The 20,233-nt window shown below is 45.1% G+C and overlaps 6 protein-coding genes across 6 annotated transcripts; 3 read left to right on the forward strand and 3 right to left on the reverse strand.

Annotated features, from left to right (window-relative positions):
- Positions 1-3,940: 3,940 nt before the first annotated feature.
- On the forward strand, positions 3,941-5,039 carry HD556DRAFT_1438747 (uncharacterized protein; the record flags this gene model as incomplete). The annotated part of the gene is made up of 4 exons (XM_041305877.1): positions 3,941-4,276; positions 4,326-4,435; positions 4,736-4,868; positions 4,923-5,039. The coding sequence occupies 4 exons, from the start codon at positions 3,941-3,943 to the stop codon at positions 5,037-5,039; spliced, it is 696 nt and encodes a 231-aa protein (XP_041164487.1).
- Positions 5,040-8,949: 3,910 nt separating this feature from the next.
- On the forward strand, positions 8,950-10,439 carry HD556DRAFT_1304762 (uncharacterized protein; the record flags this gene model as incomplete). The annotated part of the gene is made up of 9 exons (XM_041299696.1): positions 8,950-9,154; positions 9,176-9,231; positions 9,290-9,452; positions 9,506-9,673; positions 9,736-9,759; positions 9,817-9,891; positions 9,945-10,042; positions 10,073-10,137; positions 10,175-10,439. The coding sequence occupies 9 exons, from the start codon at positions 8,950-8,952 to the stop codon at positions 10,437-10,439; spliced, it is 1,119 nt and encodes a 372-aa protein (XP_041164488.1).
- A 1,018-nt stretch (positions 10,440-11,457) lies between these two features.
- Positions 11,458-12,319, reverse strand: HD556DRAFT_1304763 (uncharacterized protein; the record flags this gene model as incomplete). Its single annotated transcript, XM_041299697.1, has 5 exons — positions 11,458-11,660; positions 11,682-11,838; positions 11,874-12,034; positions 12,083-12,184; positions 12,232-12,319. The coding sequence occupies 5 exons, from the start codon at positions 12,317-12,319 to the stop codon at positions 11,458-11,460; spliced, it is 711 nt and encodes a 236-aa protein (XP_041164489.1).
- A 257-nt stretch (positions 12,320-12,576) lies between these two features.
- On the forward strand, positions 12,577-13,674 carry HD556DRAFT_1304764 (uncharacterized protein; the record flags this gene model as incomplete). Its single annotated transcript, XM_041299698.1, has 5 exons — positions 12,577-12,650; positions 12,744-12,792; positions 12,860-12,926; positions 13,083-13,153; positions 13,588-13,674. The coding sequence occupies 5 exons, from the start codon at positions 12,577-12,579 to the stop codon at positions 13,672-13,674; spliced, it is 348 nt and encodes a 115-aa protein (XP_041164490.1).
- Positions 13,675-16,414: 2,740 nt separating this feature from the next.
- HD556DRAFT_1438751 (uncharacterized protein) lies at positions 16,415-18,405 on the reverse strand (the record flags this gene model as incomplete). Its single annotated transcript, XM_041305878.1, has 5 exons — positions 16,415-17,129; positions 17,427-17,941; positions 18,001-18,042; positions 18,074-18,277; positions 18,328-18,405. 5 exons carry the CDS (start codon positions 18,403-18,405, stop codon positions 16,415-16,417), a joined length of 1,554 nt encoding a protein of 517 aa, XP_041164491.1.
- Positions 18,406-18,945: 540 nt separating this feature from the next.
- Positions 18,946-19,680, reverse strand: HD556DRAFT_1229833 (uncharacterized protein; the record flags this gene model as incomplete). Its single annotated transcript, XM_041297310.1, has 1 exon — positions 18,946-19,680. One exon carries the CDS (start codon positions 19,678-19,680, stop codon positions 18,946-18,948), a length of 735 nt encoding a protein of 244 aa, XP_041164492.1.
- Between the last annotated feature and the right edge of the window lie 553 nt (positions 19,681-20,233).

The following is a 20,233-nucleotide window of genomic DNA, read 5'->3' on the forward strand; positions in this document are numbered from 1 at the left end:
AGAGTTTGTATAGCACATTCTTGACCTTTTAACACAATAACTTTCAAACAAGAAATGATTTAGTAAATAAATAAAAACTGACCTAAAAATATGGCTTAAAGCTTAAAAATAATAGATTGGGTGTTAAGTAGGCACATCAGTTTCAAACACAGTAATATTAGTAGGAAGTTTGAATGTTAATAGAATATTGTTATTTATGCATTATTTGGTTGTATTGGATTTTTTGTGTTCTACATATCACAAGGGAATAAGATATGTGATTGGCTATCTCATGTAGTAAATATCCTAGGAGAACTCTTAGTGCAATTGTCTTTATTTCAATACAATACTCAGAACAGGTATTTTATGCTATTATCTTATTTGATTTCAATAGTTATTAATTGTGCAACCAAGTATAGACAAAGACATGGTGTTTCTGGAATCAGTCACTTTGCTAGGCATGAGTTGTGTAGGCTGTCCAAAAAAATATAAACATTGAATTCCTTACTAAAGTGGTTTTCAAATTTACGACAAATTAAGCTGACAGAACTTGCTGAGACATTTGGATTCTGTAGAAATACTCTATAACTCTATAGTAGTTTAAAAAATATGTGCATGTTTTCATATTTTTCATATGATGTTGTGTGAGATTACATAAACACTTCAAGAATATACTAGTACTATATTGTAGTGCTGCTTTAGGGCTTCCATTTGAGCACTATACTATAAGAATTAGTGGACATATGGTGGAGATATGATGCTTACATAACAATGACTCATGTAGACAGTTTTTTAAGTGTATATTAAAAGTATATAAATCATTATTTATGACACCACAAAAATCATACCACCATTATATGAATTATAAAGTGGAGTCATTTTGAAACTATATCCAACTACCTAGAATATCTCATGTGACATAGTCATAAACACAATGAGAGCTATCTTCTCTGCTCAAAGGAATAATATTCTCTTTCTATCCTATGTTAGCCTCTGCTTATTAAATTCCTCTAGAACTGATGTATACAAGTCTACTGTGACCAAGTTTATTAAAGAAAGCCTCTACATTGCAAAGCTTGTGGATTTCAAAGCACAAATACCAAAAGATATGTCACCATATTATATTATACATCATATCACATAATTGTTTTTATATAGGATAATTGTGATTAGTAAGGATTGAACCACGGATATCTAGCAATTATAACTGTAACATTATTACCACTAAGCCACAAGACCATTTGTATATTTTAAGAATAATACCAATATATCTCAATGTCACATGACAAAAATGTGAAAATTTCACTAAGTCAATTTAGTCAAATTGTGTTAAGACCACACACAAGACTGATTCTGAGGGGTTTGGCTCCAGCTTGTGCACTGCACCCCTTACCTAAGTACGTGCCCTTAATTTCAGAATGATGTCCAGAGAAAGTCTGAAGGACTTCCAGATCAGTGTGGTAAACTTCAGAAGAATCTTCCAGCTGAGTGCAAGAAACTTGCAGAGGAGTTGTCATGTCCTGCGTTCCGGACCTGGACCTATCATGCATTCATCTCCGGACATCCGGATCCGACCCGCATCTATCTTCCGTGCCTTATCCCTTTGTATGTTCCTTCTTGAGTTAGACTTCCTCATTTTTCATACCTTGTTTCATTTCTGGCTTTATTTTCCTATGTCTTCATCTCCGTCTTCATTTACTATTTTCCAATAGACTAGTGTTTGACTTTTCTACATCCTCCGTCCACAGCCTTGCATAGCTTCGGACTGCGCTGACTGACTCTCCGTTAAGTCCTCTGTAGTATATAAACTCTGTAGAATCTTTGTACTTCCTCAGTTCGAATATTATCTTAGACTCTGCTCATTCCCTCCTCCGTCCGACTTGAGTTCTCCTCTCATCGTCCTCCGATAGTCTTGGGATTGACTCCTATAGACTTAACACCTCCGCCTCTACCTTTGGTAGTCCTCCGCTGTTTCCTTTCTAGTTCGGACATTGTCCGGATTAGTCTTATCACTTGTTTCCGAACGTCCGCCGGAATTCCTGCGCATTGGACATTGGACTCCAGACATTGTCCATTAGCCTTCGGAAGTTAGGGGCACGTACTCGGGTAAGGGGCGCAGCACATGAGCTGAAGCCAAGCCCTTTAGATCCAACCCTTGAGCATGTTCTTAACAGGAGTGTGGGAAAGTTCCAGAGGAACTTCTGGAAATTACAATAGGGTTTTGTCCACTTGACAAGGATATGTGTAAGGGCTACTCAGGATGAATTCCGAGTAGAATGAAAATAGAGGAAAGGCTGTAGGGACAAAGTCTGAAGCAGAGTAGGTCTGGAGGACCACAGGAAAGTTCTGGAAGAATGTCCAGAAACTTGGAGGAGTTTAGGATTGGAGAAGTGGAGCTCCAGCCTAAGGATTCCTCCTTAGGCCTGAGGTGAATATTGACTAAGACAGATCATAGGGAAATGAACTCAGAGATGAAACTCATACAAGTATCAATAAGCAAAACAGTCACAGAGATAACCAAAGACCAGAGCCAGGGAATTATCATAAGGGAATGGGTACTGATTTGAGGTGTGGGTTTGGATATGAAGCATAGGTTGGATCTGGGAATTAGACAGAATGTGCTCAGGGCAGATGGGACACAGGATGAATGATGCAGGCTAGCTGCAGAGGTATAGAGGTATGATGTATCTGTACACTTCCTGGGTAGTTGTGATTCTCCACTAGCTGTCAACTCTAACTAATCTCATTGGATGTCATTGTTCTGAGATGCACAGGTATTTGCTCCCTGCTCTATGTACAAAATGAGGTGTCACCAACCAAATCATGAGTTATTTCTCTGATAATGTGTGAAGACTCCTGTACTCTCAATGCTGACAGCTCCCTCAAGGATGCTGCCAAAATCACATTCTATAATGATCCTGATAATAATGTACCATTGCCATAGGTTCCCTCTTCCACCCAGCCATCATCTTCAACTGCACTCACAAGAGATGCCTTCTCCATTTTGCTCAAGGCTGGACACACCCTAGCAACAGTCACAGCTGGTTCTCAGTGCTCTGGCTGGCCCTCAAAACTCTTAGCTCATATACATGATGCTGACAATATCTATAGGATGTCTTCATCTTCGGGTACCAGGAGGTGTGCTTTGTCAACCACTATGGACTATTCAGCACCTAAGAAAGTTGCTATGCAAATCTTATCTCCTCTTGACTTGAAAGATGAAGATATCCCTTATATACCCATCTGCTGATGAGCTGATCCCCTAACTTGAGGATGAGGACGATGATGAGGCTGATGAAGCTAAGTCCGAGAACAAGGGCACTGGCACCATTTTGACTATATGGACCTCATGTTTATTGTCTTCCTTGACTAACACCTGTATTTAGGTTTCAAAAAGTGAACATATGGCTGATGTTAGGACTATATTCACTCATATACCTTATGGGTAGGTCTGTACCCTGTGCAAGTAAGTCACCTGCCTTGTCCTTAATAATTCTATTACAGACTTTCAAATAAGAGACACTGGTGAACCAGCACAGAAACACACATTTCATGGAGGCACTTCAACACTGCGCTGACATACACAAAACTTGTTTTGTACACGAACATAGCAAATACCTAGCTTGTAATACCCTTCATAATAGCCTATGATGCTATCTAGAATTTTCTGTGTAGCACCCATATTTTACTTGAGTAATTTCAGACTCAAAATGAGTGCACTACTATACTTAACATTTAAAATAATACTTATCCTTCTGGAAGATTGGTTTCAAATGCACAATTCTTTACTTAGTCAGCAATTTCTCACACCTCCTATAATTTTCTCACATAATTTTACATGTTCTGGAACATACTTTGTGACATATCCTGACATACATATTACATCGTAAGGCCGTGGACACACCAGTTCCCAACTTCGTTGACCGTTGACATCACGTACTCTGCTGCCTGTGAGTGTTCAATGTTCAATGTTTCCCTGCCAAACCAGTACTACCCCGAAACATGGGTTATCAGACAGTCCACCTACCATGGCCAGAAGTATGATGGAACTCCTGTCCTACCTCATTACCCAATGAATCAGTTCGCAGACGAGCAAGCATATGTCTTTCCAGCTTGTGCCCATAGGAGCCGAGTGCCACAGTATGTATCACCACTCCTATGTGCCACTTTAATGATTGATGAAGGCACGAAATCAGAGGCGGCTTGCATCCAATGTCTTGCGCCCATAGGTTCTGGTTGGCAACTCCCAGATCAAATCCATTTGATCGATTGTGTCACAAGTCAGATGGGTCACACTGTATGCTCTCCACTCACCACATAGTTGTAGTTCACTCAAAACTGCACAGATGGCTGAAGAGAACACATCATTCGCTGTTGATGCCTTCATCGAAAAGTTGGCCATGCATGTCAACCCAGGGCCTAGCAGCAGCGCGCTTGCCAATCGTTGTGGGTGGGAGTATGTGGGACGCAGAGTGTTAGCCAGGAGTCGAAGAGTGCCAACCCCGACCATGATGTATGTAACTCTCACCTGTCAGCCAACATCCCTCATGAAGTTGCAGGTGTGTGCCATCAAGGTCTAGTCCTGCAAGATATGACGCTGGCTTGTATGCCACTCATGTCCATGGCAAATGTGTCGAACTAGCCACAGGTGCACATCTGATGAGCTCCATTCTGAAAGTCACAGAGAGTCCATTCCAACTATCAAGTGCATGGACCATTTGTCTCTCAGACTGTTGCTACTCAAACCGGGATGCAGGGAAGGACCACCCTCCATCAGTAATGCAGTGTTGGGTCAACACCCTCTTGCACACGAATCCCTTACCCCATCCATGACCAGATCAGCATTGTTAAACAATAAGTCAGAAGAGCGCGACCTGTCTGTCATCGAGGTGAGTTCAAGCGTGCGACGTGCAATGCAAACTGATTCAGATTTTTTTTTTAAGGAAATGCACGACATTTTGAGAACCACAGGTGCCATCAATCTCTTCCAATTCATTGTCAATCCCACCAGCTTCACCCAATCAGTGGAAAATCTATATTATATGTCATTCTTGATCTGAGACAGTCTGTGCACAGTGGATATGTCTGTCAAAGGAGAACCTATTGTATGTTAGTGATCTGGCCTGTTCAGTCAATTGGCATTAACTCTTGACAGATGCAGCGGGTTCCTCATCTGAACACGATACTGGATCACAACATAACCAATGGCAGATCATATGGGAATTTGGCTACATGGCAGGTAAGTTACCTTTGACCGACCCCATCAGATCCTCATGGCACCCATCCACAGCAGGCCATAGAAGTGTGCGAGATTCACAACTGCATAATTCCTCACCACGCTGCTCAAATATGAAGCTGTGACATAGGTCCAGCAACAGATGTTCACCTGGCCTCTCACCGGAGGCCCTTGGAGCATCAGTGTGGGTACAAATTAATTTTCATCTAGCTTACTGTATCTCTCGATTGATGCGACTCATAAAAACATATGATTTTCGGCAAGGCATCTGACAATGATCAGATTCATTATACAGAACACTGTTTCTTGTGTGATCAGTATCATGTTTGTATAAATCAAATGCAAGACAAGACTGCGGTGTTTGTCACTGAGAAGCCTCCCCCTGGTTCTTAAAGTATCTGTCCAGGCCACCCCCGTCTCCCAATTTGCATATGACCCATCATCTCGATCACAATGTCTGTATCCCTGCTAGAAGTCATCAAGCTCTTCAATGGCGCAGGCACAATCATATTTGGTAGGTAACGTATAACAGTCAGTCCATCACACACATCACATCTGACGTTTTAGCAGTAGAGAGGCAAGTGCAGGCTCCGCCATAGTTTCACATTGTGCCTTGCATCAATATCTGCAACTCGCCATTGCAGTCTGCAGCTCATGAGCCCGCTATCAGTGTGTTGGTGGTCAACGAGCATGTATGCATGCATCCCACCATATTTACAAGTATGTCCGTCATCATGTCGCTTGTCACCTGTGCTTATATGTACAGCTGTCATACACTCTATAGCACATGACCCTGCTGTGGTCACAGTTTGCACGGAAAGTGAGGAGCTCACACAGTTGTTAGTATGCGAGGCAGGCATGATATGCTGTTGTGAGTGCAGTGAGGATGTCCAGAATTGACACTAGTATGATGGCCTGGTAGCACTGGTATTAGCATATCACAATAATGTTGGGCCCCAGGCCCAGCGCTCGCCAATGATCGACGGTACTGCCAGATTAGTGAGACACGCTCTATGATCGGTCCAGCCCAATCAATTGCATATTTCTTCCAAATGTACGAAATTGTGGACCCTCACACCACAGAAAACAATCTACCAAGACCGAGACACAGTTTAGTCGAATACAGCCATCATACCCAGCACCACCCACAAACTCTGAGGATCAGCAGTATAATCAACATGTCCCATAGTACAGACTGCCATCTCCCGAGCCTGTTTCTCAACCTATCAGAATTGCACATGCATCGGCTCAACCACCACAGAATACCCCATTGGAGGCAGTGTCATCCTGGTTTGATTGTTTCCCATGCCATGGCTGTGCATACATGCTGCATTGTGACACTGTAGAGCCAGTTGCCATATCGTATTGGAATGCTGAAGCAAAGCCTTCATTGAAAAAGCACTGTCCCACTCTAGCATGAGGGAATGCTTGCCGCAATTGGCTACCTTATGCCACAAGGTGGGGCATGCAGACTCACACAGCTGATTGAGGAAAGCTGTGTTGAGTTTGAGCTGCCACTCAAGAGTGCTTCATATAGCCCATTCTTAGACTGGTTGCCAACAAAATGAGGCTGTGATTCCTGACTGTCACCCCTCTCTTCGTCCAAGTGGGATAAAACACCGCAAGCCCTCCGGCTGTCATCACGAGCATGTCTGCAGTGGTGTGTGCTGATACCACCAATTTGAACAGTTCATCTGAGGTGGCATGAGTCACGGTGATGTACTTTTGCCTCGCTGAAATATGGCAAAGCATTCCTTGGCTCAATCAAATGCATAATTCCCTGCTCGGGCATGCTGAATGCGGTGGTACTGAAGCATGGTCACAATGAAGGCGTGGAGTCTCTCAGACCCTCCTTGTACTACGAGGAAGTTGAGGTTATCTGTGGGCTTGTTCTCCCCACACATCATCTGCCTGACACATGAACCAGTTATCACTGCAAGGGCAATGTGCATGACATGATGCAATACCAAAAAGTCGGAACCAACAATGGCTCCAAGATGTGCTCAAAACGACATCTGACCACAGCTGTTCCAACTTCTCTGGCAAGGCAACTTGTGGATCTAAGATTGAGGATATCTTCAAGCTGTGATAGGTTCTGATACAAGCCCTGCAAGATTCTGTGTGACTCTAGCACTGTTAGCGGTGAAATAGATGAGCATTGTTCTGTGCAGAAAAAAGTGTCTTACCTGGCCATCGAACAATGGACAGGCAGATGTTCACCAACATGTTGATTCATGTTAGAGGTAGTTATGGAAAACATCCTTCAATGCAAATCCGGAACCACATCCATTCACAGAAAACTTATGTGATTTAAACATACTGTGTTCTGACCTGAAGTTCATCCACAGAACAGCCGAAACTCGAATGGCTCAATAGAAAACAAACACATTAGAAACATCACATAGTGACTCCAAGTACTTTATACAGTAGCCCACATTCTTGCAGCAGCAGTAGCCATACACTGCCAACCTGATGCTTTCACAGACTGTGCATGCAAATTAATGGCGGGCAAGGGACATCGTTTTATCTATATGAGATCAGAGCCACACATATGCATTGTGTGGGCAAACATACCTGGAACTATAGCAAAGTGGCAGTGTGCATGCTTCACAACTATCAGACCATCACCTGCTGCTCCATGTCTCTCAATTGGAGTGTCAGAAGATTTCAAGTCTCCAGACAGAAGAACATGTAACAGCAGCAGACCCCTCTGTTGGTGCTCAGCTATGTCTCTGTTGAGCTCGCATCTCACACTGACTAGGGAAACCCATACCGAAGATGAAGGCGCCCATATCCTGCCACATACTATTATCCATTGCGATCTTAGCAGGAATCATGTCTTGCATTGTGAGCTATATGTTGTTGTTGATCAGCTCAACATATGACCCCCAATGCATGCTAAGACCGCATGCTGTTGTCACCCGAGGGACAAGGAGGCCCCTGAGCTACAAATACATGACCCAGACATCCCCTGTCTTGAATTCGGGCGGATCGGCAGTGGTCGCAGGTGTGACATGGAAGAAGTGGATTTGATCGATCCATGGCTTGGGGTTGTGAATTTTTTGGGGGCTATCAGCCGCAGGGAGTTGGCCAGCTTGACTCACTGTGTTTCAGAGACTCCAAGGCAAATCAAGGATGATTTACCATAGGAATGGGGGTGAAGCAAGTATGCATTATGCTAGCAAGCATGACTGAGTGACAGATACAGGTCTCAATGCAGAGTATAAGCCTCAAGCAGAGCTGCGTTCTGACATCCAGGCTGCATGAGCCAAGTGCTCGTGTGTTATTCATGGGACACATTGATTGATGACATAATCAACAGGCATTGCCAATCTAATTGTCAATTTGCTTGGAATAGTACTACATGCCGCCGACCTGCTCAGCACGGCTTGGTCCCAAAGGCCCATCGCAGGTACTAGTTCCCGGTTCAGCCAAGACATGGTATCCCGTGCGACTGACACACAGGCCTGGATCAGGAGAAAGTCCGAGACATGGTGATCACTCCAGCTGTCCAAAAAAACTGGTCTGGATGTGACACAGAAAGATAAGGGAGATTGGGTGACATAATGACCACCTCACCAGGAGGCTGAATCTCTTTGGTGTCATGGAAGTGAGGAAGAAACATACATATAGACACCCGCTTGGACAAAACCAGATCGCCCTGACTTGTAATTCTCAACACTTCCAGTCAAACACTGCTTCGACCAGCCTCTCCAATCCATCTACCCTCAAACATGTCTTCACCTGCTAGCGACACAGACTTGCAATCATCTCACGTATCCGACGACTCTCTCATCTCTCAAGATGCCAAGGCCGAGAATAAGAAATCTCCTTTGTGGAGGTCATTGTATGTCCTCACAAAGGCTCAATCTGCTGTCAATGTGGACACACTGTCCAGTGTCCCCATCGCCAACAACCCTCGTCCTTTGAGAATGATGGGTGACAATGTGGAATACTGAGTCAATGACTCTGGAGAGCTGTTCACGTTCAAATTTCCTGTGACACTGGATACTGGTGTAAGTCCCATGTTGATCATGCTTGTATATGATATTGATGATTGTGTGCCCTGCCCAGCTCGATCTGTTTGCATTGAAGAAAATGTGCGCCCAGTTTGAGGTTTGCCCGCTCGATGTCAATGCGACCAACCTGTATCCACAGGAGGCCATAAGGTGCAGCTCTGCGACCATGGACATGTTAAATGTCTTGCATGGGGAAGTGGAGAACACCAGAAACACCCGTGAGTCTCTGCCTTGACATCTAACCTTGATCAGACTTCTCACATCTCAATAGTGTTGCCCAACCCTGCTATGTATCTGCACAATGTGCCATTCTGGTGTCGATACACTGAAGCACAGAATGAACAGTTCTCTGTCATACTGATAACTGACCCTTTGGTGCAAAACATTCCAGACCCCTCACGATCTTCAGTGCTGCATCTCAAACGGGGTTATATTGGCAGTATGTAGCCCACTTGATATCTTTGCATGCCTTGACTGACGGGTAACTGTACATGTGCACAGAAAGAGACACCATGCAGAGTCCATGTGAGTTCTATTCTTCCATCTGCATCAATTCCGATCACTTATACTCGCATGGTGCAGCCAAGGCCAAAGCTGCTGTGATGGCAGGTGGCCCTCCTGGAGGAGGAGGAGAAGGCTCATCCACTGCAGCTAACAGTACATCTTCACATACACCATCACAAAATCAATGTGAATGCATGAATTTACAGGGGATGACCTTCTGTCAGCTCTGCCTGACCCCCTTGGGCAGTATGCCGGCCTGATCATGCAACACAACTTGCAAAATGCTGTGGTGGTCCCCCCCAATGTACGGGACTGAGATGGCATGTTGATCAAGCCCAGCAAATATGCCAGCAACCTCACTAGTGGCGATGTTACGATGTTTGAATGCCAGCTGAAGTTGTAAGTACGGGGCACAAACTGACATGTCTGCATGCAGGTGGAACATTGCCCCTAATAGAAGAGACAATGCTCCACAGGACGACAGGAATGGCTCCAAGTGGTACCAGGTGATGCTGAAGTCAATGAAGCTACTCCCTGACACATCCATCACTGCGAGCACAGTGAATGATTCCACATCAAACAAGAAAGGAAAATGCAAGGCCACTGATGACGGTGATGGGTCGCAGGCAAGGAAGAGGACGTCTGAGGATGGTGACCTTGACATCGAAGAGCTTGAGGAAATGGAAGTCGGTGATGACTAACATGTCTTTTCCATGCAAACGAGGCCCAAAGTGGCCCAGAACCAACACCTTACCTGCTGGTTAATTTTCTCTGTATTCAAACTGTTCTCTCTGACTTGTATAGTATCCCTGGCTTGTGGTTCATTTTCTCTTGATTCGATTTATTCTGTCAGACTTGTAAATTATGATGTGTATGTGGTTTGTGACCTATGTGTTATAAAATGTCGCTCTTGATGCAGCTGGCTTTGGCCTGAAGTGTGAAGGATGGAGCTCTTCCCATTGTCAGACCTCAATTGTGTATACACGGGCATTCAACACACAATGATGTGCATGAATACAAACTGCCATGATGTCTCAACCAGGCTAGACAAACCCAGGGCTTGCACAGATGGACACGAAAAAATGGTTTATTATTCAGATGCAATTATTAAGACTGCCACCAATTTGACATGCTTGTGAAGTGTGTGACTACCACCATCAATTACAGTCGCTTCTCTATCTGCCTGTGCAAGATGGCCCGAAAGCCTGAAAATGCAATGCACTGTGAGAGGTGTCAGGGCAAAAGCATGGTGCTGTGAGATTGGAACTGGTCTCAATAACAGGAAGTTCACGATGAGTTGATCATTTTTTGTCATGTCCATGATGGTATTTGGGGGCTCCAATGTCTGCACAGGAACAGGGACCAGGAATGGCCGATAGCAGGCGACACCATAGAAGATACCCTTGATCAGTTGCAAGAAACACTTGGGAGGCTTTGTGAGTGCTGAAGATTCTGACAAGATTACAGGGACATGCATACCGGCTGACGACATCTGATTTCAGCAGGGATGAATCTTACATCATGCCCTAGTGTGACATGTGATTAAAATTGTGTAGCCTGGTAGCAAAGATGCAACATACGATTGACAGCGCCACACCCCATAACATTGTGAGCCATCACTGGTGCACAGTAAGGACAATGCCTGTTCATGCATTCTGGTGACAATCACCATTCCAGGTCAACTCAGTGGAATACATGGGTTACGGAGTCCTCGATATTTCAATCCATGAATTGACGCAGAGCCGTGTCTTCAACATGATGCCAAAACATGGGACACAACTGCCTACAGGTCTGGCCCGAGAAATGAAGGCCTTGCTCCACCCACAAGTTATCGCTCAAGTCATCTGCACAACCAAGTTTCTGGTCGAACATTACCAAACCAGCTGTGCATGTCTCTATGGTGATGGCTTGTTGAAGCCACACTGGATAGAATCAACACACACCTCCAGTTGTCATGAAGACCATGTCTGCGGTTGTAGGAGCATTTAAAATGATGTGCAGTACGCTCTGATGCTGGAGGGAGGAAGACAAGGTGATGATGTGCTGATGACACGCATAGATCTGAAAATGGCCGATGACGGGCACAATAGCTGGATGGGGCTGTCAGATACAGGGAGATAGCGCAGCATTTGCACAATGAAAATGTCCAAAGCTTTGAAGGAGGTGTGCGGAACGAGGATATTCAGGTCATGAGGAACACAGCCCTCGCTTCCTAACACCATGGCATGTGCCGATGAACCGGTGATCCCACCGCCATACTGCCTGAGGACATCGAGAAATTGAGAGAGGTGTGGACCTGCAAAAGGTTCAAGGAGGCGACAGAAGCGACACCTGACAACCTCACAAGCCAGTTTTCTGAGGGTGTGACAAGTGCCACCGATGGTGTGGAGATCGGTTATCATCAACATCTTCAGGATGCTCATCGCGTCATCGTGAGTCCGGGTGACTGAGAAGAGTATGAGTACATGAAACACACCATGACAGGGCTCTTACAATGGATGGAATGAACCATAGTAAGCTGCAGCGACAACAGGCTGTCATCAGTAGCCACAGACAGTGTGGGATGTCTGGTGGAGCACATGTTTGCCATTGTTGTGAAAATACCCAAACTCGCAGGGATGGTATGGACCGGGATTGCGTGAGTTGAGAGGTCATTGGGATTCATAAAGCTGGACACCACCATTACAGTCGATCGCTCTGAGACAGGCACATACTATGCTTTGCGTCAGACATATAGGTAAATAGTAAGGCTGAATATGGGCATCAGCATGGGTCAGCTTGGCAACTACAAAAGGCAGATGATGTCAGCATCAAACTTGACTGATCGGCCAGATAGACATGCCACTCACGGCTCAGACAGTCTCTGCTACTGACGGATGCCATATGGAGGTCTATCACACCAGCATTCTCTTGTGAGTCGAAACCTCAGCAGCAAGTCTGTACGACATAGACATATAAACATCCACATCCAGGACTTGAATTGACAGATGGCGAGTTTCTCGCAGGTATCCCTTGGTTGTGCTGACCATCATAGGACCACTGTGTACGGCTTGGGTAAGCATCAAACAGGCGGGCAGTGAAGTGGAAGTTCTGTAGATAGATGATTCCTCACAGGTCATAGGTTGCATCATGGTCAGACATAGGCAACATGAAGGTGTCTGAGGCAAGCAACTGTGGTAGTGTACCAGGTATGTCCTCGAAAATTAAGAGTGGCAGAGGCATTTTGAGATATATCATGGGGCTGAGCAAGGCAGTGTGACAATTTGGGCATGACATGGTACTCCACAGTTGCTTGTTTCTGTGGATGATTGATTGCAAAAAGCTCACAACCCACATTTGCACAGACACACCAGAAGGATCAGGGGGCAAAGAGACTGCCAACAAGATAATGGACCAGATCCATGGCCCACAGGTAGTAGGTAAGGCATCTGCAGAACGGACCACCCTTGAGTCCCACACATCACATCCATTGAAACAGACCATTGACATGTCAGGTCTACATGCTATGCCCGAGCATACAGTGGCTCAAAAAAGTGTCTCAATGTTTGTAACTTTTCATGTAATTGCTTTATTATGAGCCAGGGTGTAGGAATATGACTAGGCTGTAGGGAGCTGTCAGAAAGCTATATTTCCCAGCCTCATTTATGTTCCCTATAGCGTGGGAAGCTGATGTCATCATGTGCAGATATGGCTATTTCAATTTGGTGACTCATTGAGATACTTTTTTGACTTTCAGTTTGATCAATACAATCTCTATAATTATAATACTTTGTGTGACCTCCTTTTGCTTAATCACTTCTACCACTCGTCTAGACATGCTATCTATTAATTTTGAACATTTCTTCTTAGCATTGCTTCCTCACTCTGCTGCAACTCTATCCTATAGCTGAAATAGCCCCTATGATGAATTTTGATAGGCTGCAAGCAATTTCTTGAGTATTTTCCAGAGACATTCAATAGGGCTGAGGTCCAGGGACTGTGTATGGAGTGAGCTTTCAATTTAGTCACCAACAACTCAAAGACTATGATATAAATGTTCTATCATGTCTAGCACAGTCCCTGGACCTCAGCCCTATTGAATGTCTCTGGAAAATACTCAAGAAATTGCTTGCAGCCTATCAAAATTCATCATAGGGGCTATTTCAGCTATAGGATAGAGTTGCAGCAGAGTGAGGAAGCAATGCTAAGAAGAAATGTTCAAAATTAATAGATAGCATGTCTAGACGAGTGGTAGAAGTGATTAAGCAAAAGGAGGTCACACAAAGTATTATAATTATAGAGATTGTATTGATCAAACTGAAAGTCAAAAAAGTATCTCAATGAGTCACCAAATTGAAATAGCCATATCTGCACATGATGACATCAGCTTCCCACGCTATAGGGAACATAAATGAGGCTGGGAAATATAGCTTTCTGACAGCTCCCTACAGCCTAGTCATATTCCTACACCCTGGCTCATAATAAAGCAATTACATGAAAAGTTACAAACATTGAGACACTTTTTTGAGCCACTGTAAATGTTCAAGCACGGTGCCCACTGAACACCCTACTTGACCATAACAAGGAAAGGTTGGGTAGAGTCAGGTCACAGCATCACGGAAAGTATCTCAATGCTGGTTGAAATGAGAGCAGTCTGGATCATGTGATATCATCAATTCTTTGTAGTCATTTGCCAGTCCTGTGGTCAGAGGTGACAACTTCACCCATTGCTCCCGCCACTCGCAATTCGCAGTGGCATAGATGCCATACATGATCATGAATACACAATCATATGCACAAGACCAGTTGGCCGCATCCCATGAACACCCTGTGGGGAATAAGTTGTGTGTCTTCCTACTGTCTTCAAGTGGTGGGGCCTTCACGCAACTTCACGATGTGTGCGCCATTTGCAGTCTTCCTTGCAAACTTGCGAGGATGTATATCATCTTCATGTACTCCCGAGGCTTCTAGTGGTCCATCACATTTGGTATGTTTTTTGGAGGTGCGAGATGGCTGTGGTGCAAAATGTGCCTTGAGAGGTGTGGGCTGAATCAACTTATCAGCCTTGGCATTGGGAACAGGAATCAATTTGCCAGCACAGAGACCACGACAAACATATGTATTGTGCTCAATGGCTTCAAACCGGTGCATCTCACAAATAAGGTCAGCAGAAAGCGACTTGTTGAGGTGATCCAGAGTGACAGCTTGGGTCACACACAGACCCTCGCGAGTCTGTGCCCTTTATGCGGCAACATACGTGCCAAATCCTCCTTCCTGCAGGTCCACCAGGATGCTGGGAAGTGTCTTGCCTTGGGCGGAGTGACCAGTGACAGCGAATGCTGGCTGTATAGGCAACTGATGACATGTGATTCAAAGCTTCTGCTCAACACCGTGCTCATCGAGGAGGAGTGTGGTGAATGTCCATGTGACAGGTACCACGGGAAACCATTTAGGGGGCAAGTGCAATAACTGCATCTTGGAATCAGGAAACTCCACCAATGCACATCTCACACAAGAAAGTCTGGCGGGACACTCCCCTGTGTCAATGTATCGTACTATGCCTTGGGAGCTGTTTGTGACACCCAGATCTGTTGATATGTTTCGCACGCGTAAGATGATGGGCATCCCAAGATACAGCGGCACAGTGCCAGGCAAGGAGTTTGTGCCTCTGAGATTGCTGAAGTTGACAGCTATCAATTGATGTCTGTCAGCAAGGCTCAATGAACGGTGAGTGCATTTATCCAACACATGTCCATATATCAATGCCTGTCTCCTGCAGGCCACCACAGCTTTCTGTGTGTTCAGCATTTCACGGAGATTGTTAGTTGACATGATAGCGGCAGCAGTTATATTGCCTGACTTGCCCATGTCCACACCGGATGGATGCCGTGGCAATCTTATAACTCTAGAGTTGAACAATTCCACATCTTCGAACATGCATTGTCTCACCCTCAAACAGCTGACAGCTTGACCATAAGTAGGGTCTGTGTCATATCCCGCGTTCCGGACCTGGACCTATCACACATTCATCTCCAGACATCCGGATCCGACCTCTTATCCCTTTGTATGTTCCTTCTTGAGTTAGACTTCCTCATTTTCCATACCTTGTTTCATTTCTGGCTTTATTTTCCTATGTCTTCATCTCCGTCGTCATTTACTATTTTCCGATAGACTAGTGTTTGACTTTTCTATACCCTCCATCCACAGCCTCGCATAGCTTCGGACTGCACTGACTGATTCTCCGTTAAGTCCTCCATAGTATATAAACCCTGTAGAATCTTTGTACTTCCTTAGTTTGAATATTATCTTAGACTCTGCTCATTCCCTCCTCCGTCTGACTTGAGTTCTCCTCTCGTCGTCCTCCGCTAGTCTTAGGATTGACTCCTATAGACTTGTCACCTCCGCCTCTACCTCTGGTAGTCCTCCACTGTTTCCGTTCTAGTTTGGACTTTGTCCGGATTAGTCTTATCACTTGTTCCTGAACGTCCGCCGGAATTCCCGCGCATCGGACATCAGACTCCAGACATCGTCCGACAACCTTCGGACATCGTCCATTAGCCTTCGGAAGTTAGGGGCACATACTTGGGTAAGGGGCGCAGCGCACGAGCTCAAGCCAAGCCCTTCGGATCCGACCCTTGAGCACATTCTTAACAGTTTGTCTTCATGTGTTGTTGCTCACTGAGGGTCACAATGGTGTTTATGGTCTTCCAAGTGAGATGACCCAATCGCTTTTGTACCTCGTCGTCTGTCTGTCCAGCATACCGCAAAATGGGCATGTACAATGGGCTTCCTCCAACAGGCGGGTACTGAAAAAGTTGCCAGACAGGATCAGAGTGATACCCCCAAACCACAGGTCAGGCTGCTCTTTGACTACACGGAGAGCATGATCAAGTTGTGCCAATAATTGCAAACCCAGCAATGATGCCTCATCGACCAACAAGAAGGCCATGTTTTTCCACTTGTCATGCAGCTGAGTCTTACTCTGATTGCTTACAATCACAGAATAATCCTCCATGCTCTTGCCTAGCGCACGATTGCCTTTGCCCTTGCTCTTGGCCCTGATCTTGATGCCGAGACCTTTGTGAATGGTCATACCATCAATTAGGGAGGCCACAGAGCTGGTGAGAGCCAAAAATTGGATCACATGCCCATATCCATAGTACTCCATGACAGCTCGAACAGCCTTAACCACATGCATTTTACCAGTTCCTCCAGGCTCGGTCATGAGCATGGTTAGTTGATGACATGGCTCCGCATGTTTCTCAACAAAGGCGCCCACAAAATGGTCAGCAATAATGCAGAAGGCTACCCACTGGGCATCATTCAACTGGAACTCAATTCCAATCATGTTTATGACCTCCGCCAGAGAGAATGTCTCTGTGGGTGTAGATGGTGTTTCTGTTGCAGGTGTCCTATCACATGAGTAAGCAGGGGTGTCACAGACAGAGGTCTCCTTTACAGCCATGTGTTCGAGTTGATGGTCAGGATTGAGGGCATTTCGTCAAGTCTCAGTGATTGCTGTCTCTTGCTGGCAAATCTCAGCGAGCCAATTTTTGAGCTGGCAAGGACCAAAATCATGGCTTGGATTCAAAGACTCACATAAACGAGCATCTGTCATCACATGGTCACTCTGTGAAGGAAATCTGGCTAAGTCAGCAGGTGCATCTCCAGCAGTAAGCCATCACGCCTGTTTCAGCAACAGAACTAACTGAGCATGTTTGAACTCCTCCTGAGCAGTCCTACCCAATGCTGGACCAGGCAGAACCTCATCCTTGTTGTCAAGCTGCAGAGGCAAGTTGCCAATCCCTTTCTTCGGAGTGGTCAACTGTGCTTGTCTTTGTAAACAGTTTGTGTCTTGCTCGTCTTCACATTCATGGACAGCTTCCCAATGCTGCATGATGGCATGAGAGCGTGGGGTAAATGTGTATGTCTCAAACACCTCTTCGATGGAGGAGTCTTTGGGAATCAGTGGGCTGGTATGACTAAATGGCTTAAAATGTGCTAACATGAACAGCTGCCACTGGTTGGGGTGAGTGCGTCTAGGGATAGCCATGCCTACAATGCATGGGATGAGTTCGCGTGATCCATCACCATGGACCTCATTGGTATGTTCCAAAAGTTTGTGGGTTTGCCAGAGAGGATGGTCACCCATAAGTGCATGTCGCTGTAACACACCCAAATGAGTCTCATGCATGTTTTTGACATCTTTACTTTTGGCTTTAGACTGCAGATGGACACAGCAACAGAAGTCATAGAAACACATATCAGCCAATGTATGCGCACAATAAATGTAGTGATGGATTTGGGTGGATTCGACAATCTGTCCTGTGTGATCAGTAGCCACTCAGAGATGCACATCCTTGTATTCCTCGCTCTTGAGGGGCTCCTCAGAATTGTCTTTGCCAGCATCAGACATTGACTCATCACATCCTCCACTTGTTTGCATCAAATCTTTGACATATGACATCAACAGGGACGACAACATCGGCATAGTCTCATGCGAAGGGATACCATCTCCAAGGCCACGTACATAACGTGCAGCTTGCTGTGCATGTATTTGCTGTTGGCAGTGAACTGAGACAGACACTTATGAAGTAACAATTTTGCTACAGTGTAGGGAGTTTCAGAGGGTTGGTTCATCGGAATGCAGGCAACGGCGCGAGACAGGAGGGAAAGCATTTCGTACATTTTGGTATCCATTTTAGTGATGTAATTGGAGATTTAAAACATGGCTGCTTTTGCCTGACAAAACATACTTGAAGTCATGGTTATGGCGACGAAAACCAGAATGGTTGGATTGAAGTAGTTGGCAGTGCCATCTAAACATTTAAATATGACTGAGTTCGAGGCGGTGTCAAAGCGTGCACTTTTGACAACCTTGTGAGGGAACAGAAAATGACATCTATCCTCATTTTCATATTTGTGACACACTGCGCAACATGTATGGCATTGCAAAGCCTCACCGCACTGTTTGATCTCCATCAGAAACATGGACTCCCATTCCTTCTGGTTGTCTGTACCAAGCGATGGGGGTTGAGGGGGTCGTTTGACATGGGGCTCAAATTTTGAATCTATGTTGGCCTCGATATCTGGCAAATGATGATGGATAATGTCCTCAAAGAATGCAAAGAAATGTCTTTCATAATCTTTGTCCAGAAGTTTATGGTGGAGTTCGGACAAATTACATGCACCTTCCAACCAAATGAGGTAGTGAGCATGGAGAGAACCTCATTCGGTGTATTCAGAGGAGCCGTAGAAGGCTCGTATGCGCCCAAATATGCCTCCTTTGTCTGAAGACGATTGAGTATCGAAATCACACCCAAGGAGATGGCTAAAACATGCCCGCCACATAAATTCAAAAAAGTCAGCGCCAGCGACAGGATCATGAGCTAAGTGAAGGGCACATTTGCATCCATTGACCATAAAAGGAAAACATTGAGAGAGATCTACAGTGTGGTCACCATACATAACCTGAAAGATTGGACTGTGAGCTGGGCTTGGATTGAAGGTGAAAAATAGATGAGGCAAGCCGAAATAACTGAAATAACTTCGGATTTCATTGCAGACATAAATATTCGAGGCATGAGAGCCTGGAATGCGGGCAGATATTGTGTTTACTTGCTGGAGCAAAGCAAGTGCACCTTTTTTGTCACCCGTCAGTCCTGAAATCTGGTGCTTGCATTCCAGTTTCTGTGCTAGGTTCTCTAATACAGCAGGAGATACCTGTGTCAGTTTGCAGGCCACTGGGTCAAAATTCAATTTTCGCACAGTGAAGAACATATGAAGATGTGCTGCACGACATTGAAGCATGTTGAGGACGATGAACAAATACAAATGATGGTACCTAAAGGCACGATCAGGAAGGTTGAGGTAATATTCTGCTTGATGTTCAAAAGACAGGGCAGTCTGTCTTGCAATGTCCTCAAAGCCACCTATGCCACAGGGAAAGAGGGTGCGAAACATGCCAGGTAAAAGATCTGGGTTTTTGTACTCCACAATCGCATTGAGGCCACAATGAACGACAAGGTCTGGTTGGTCACCACTCCGTGAATGTAAGTTGCGAATAGCAGCTGCAGTACATGCACACCCACTGATTTTGTCACTTTCAGGATCAGAGACGCCCATCTTCTCAAACATGATAACAGGGGAACTCGCACCAACTATGTCAGTGAGCATACCAGTTTCACATAACATATCAGCAGGATGTTTGGAGAAGCCTGCAGTCTCTTCTTTGAACACTTTCTGAACATCCGATTTGTGGTCCTCAATAACGCCGTCCAGTACGCCGGGCAAAATATCATTTTTGGGATAAAGTGCTGCAATTTCAGCGTCCAGTGAAATGGATGAATACAGATGGTTATGATGTCTCAATCATACCAGAAAAGCCCAGATCTTGCTCCGATGGACATGAAAAATAGTGCCAAGTGCATTGGGATTGAATTTCCTGGGTCCTATGAAAATGACACTCAGAAGGCCATTAACATCCGCAGGAGAGCATGGTAACACCGATGCAGTC

The sequence above is a fragment of the Suillus plorans genome, assembly GCF_016647745.1.
Source record: "Suillus plorans strain S12 chromosome Unknown HD556scaffold_8, whole genome shotgun sequence".
Lineage (NCBI taxonomy): Eukaryota > Fungi > Basidiomycota > Agaricomycetes > Boletales > Suillaceae > Suillus > Suillus plorans.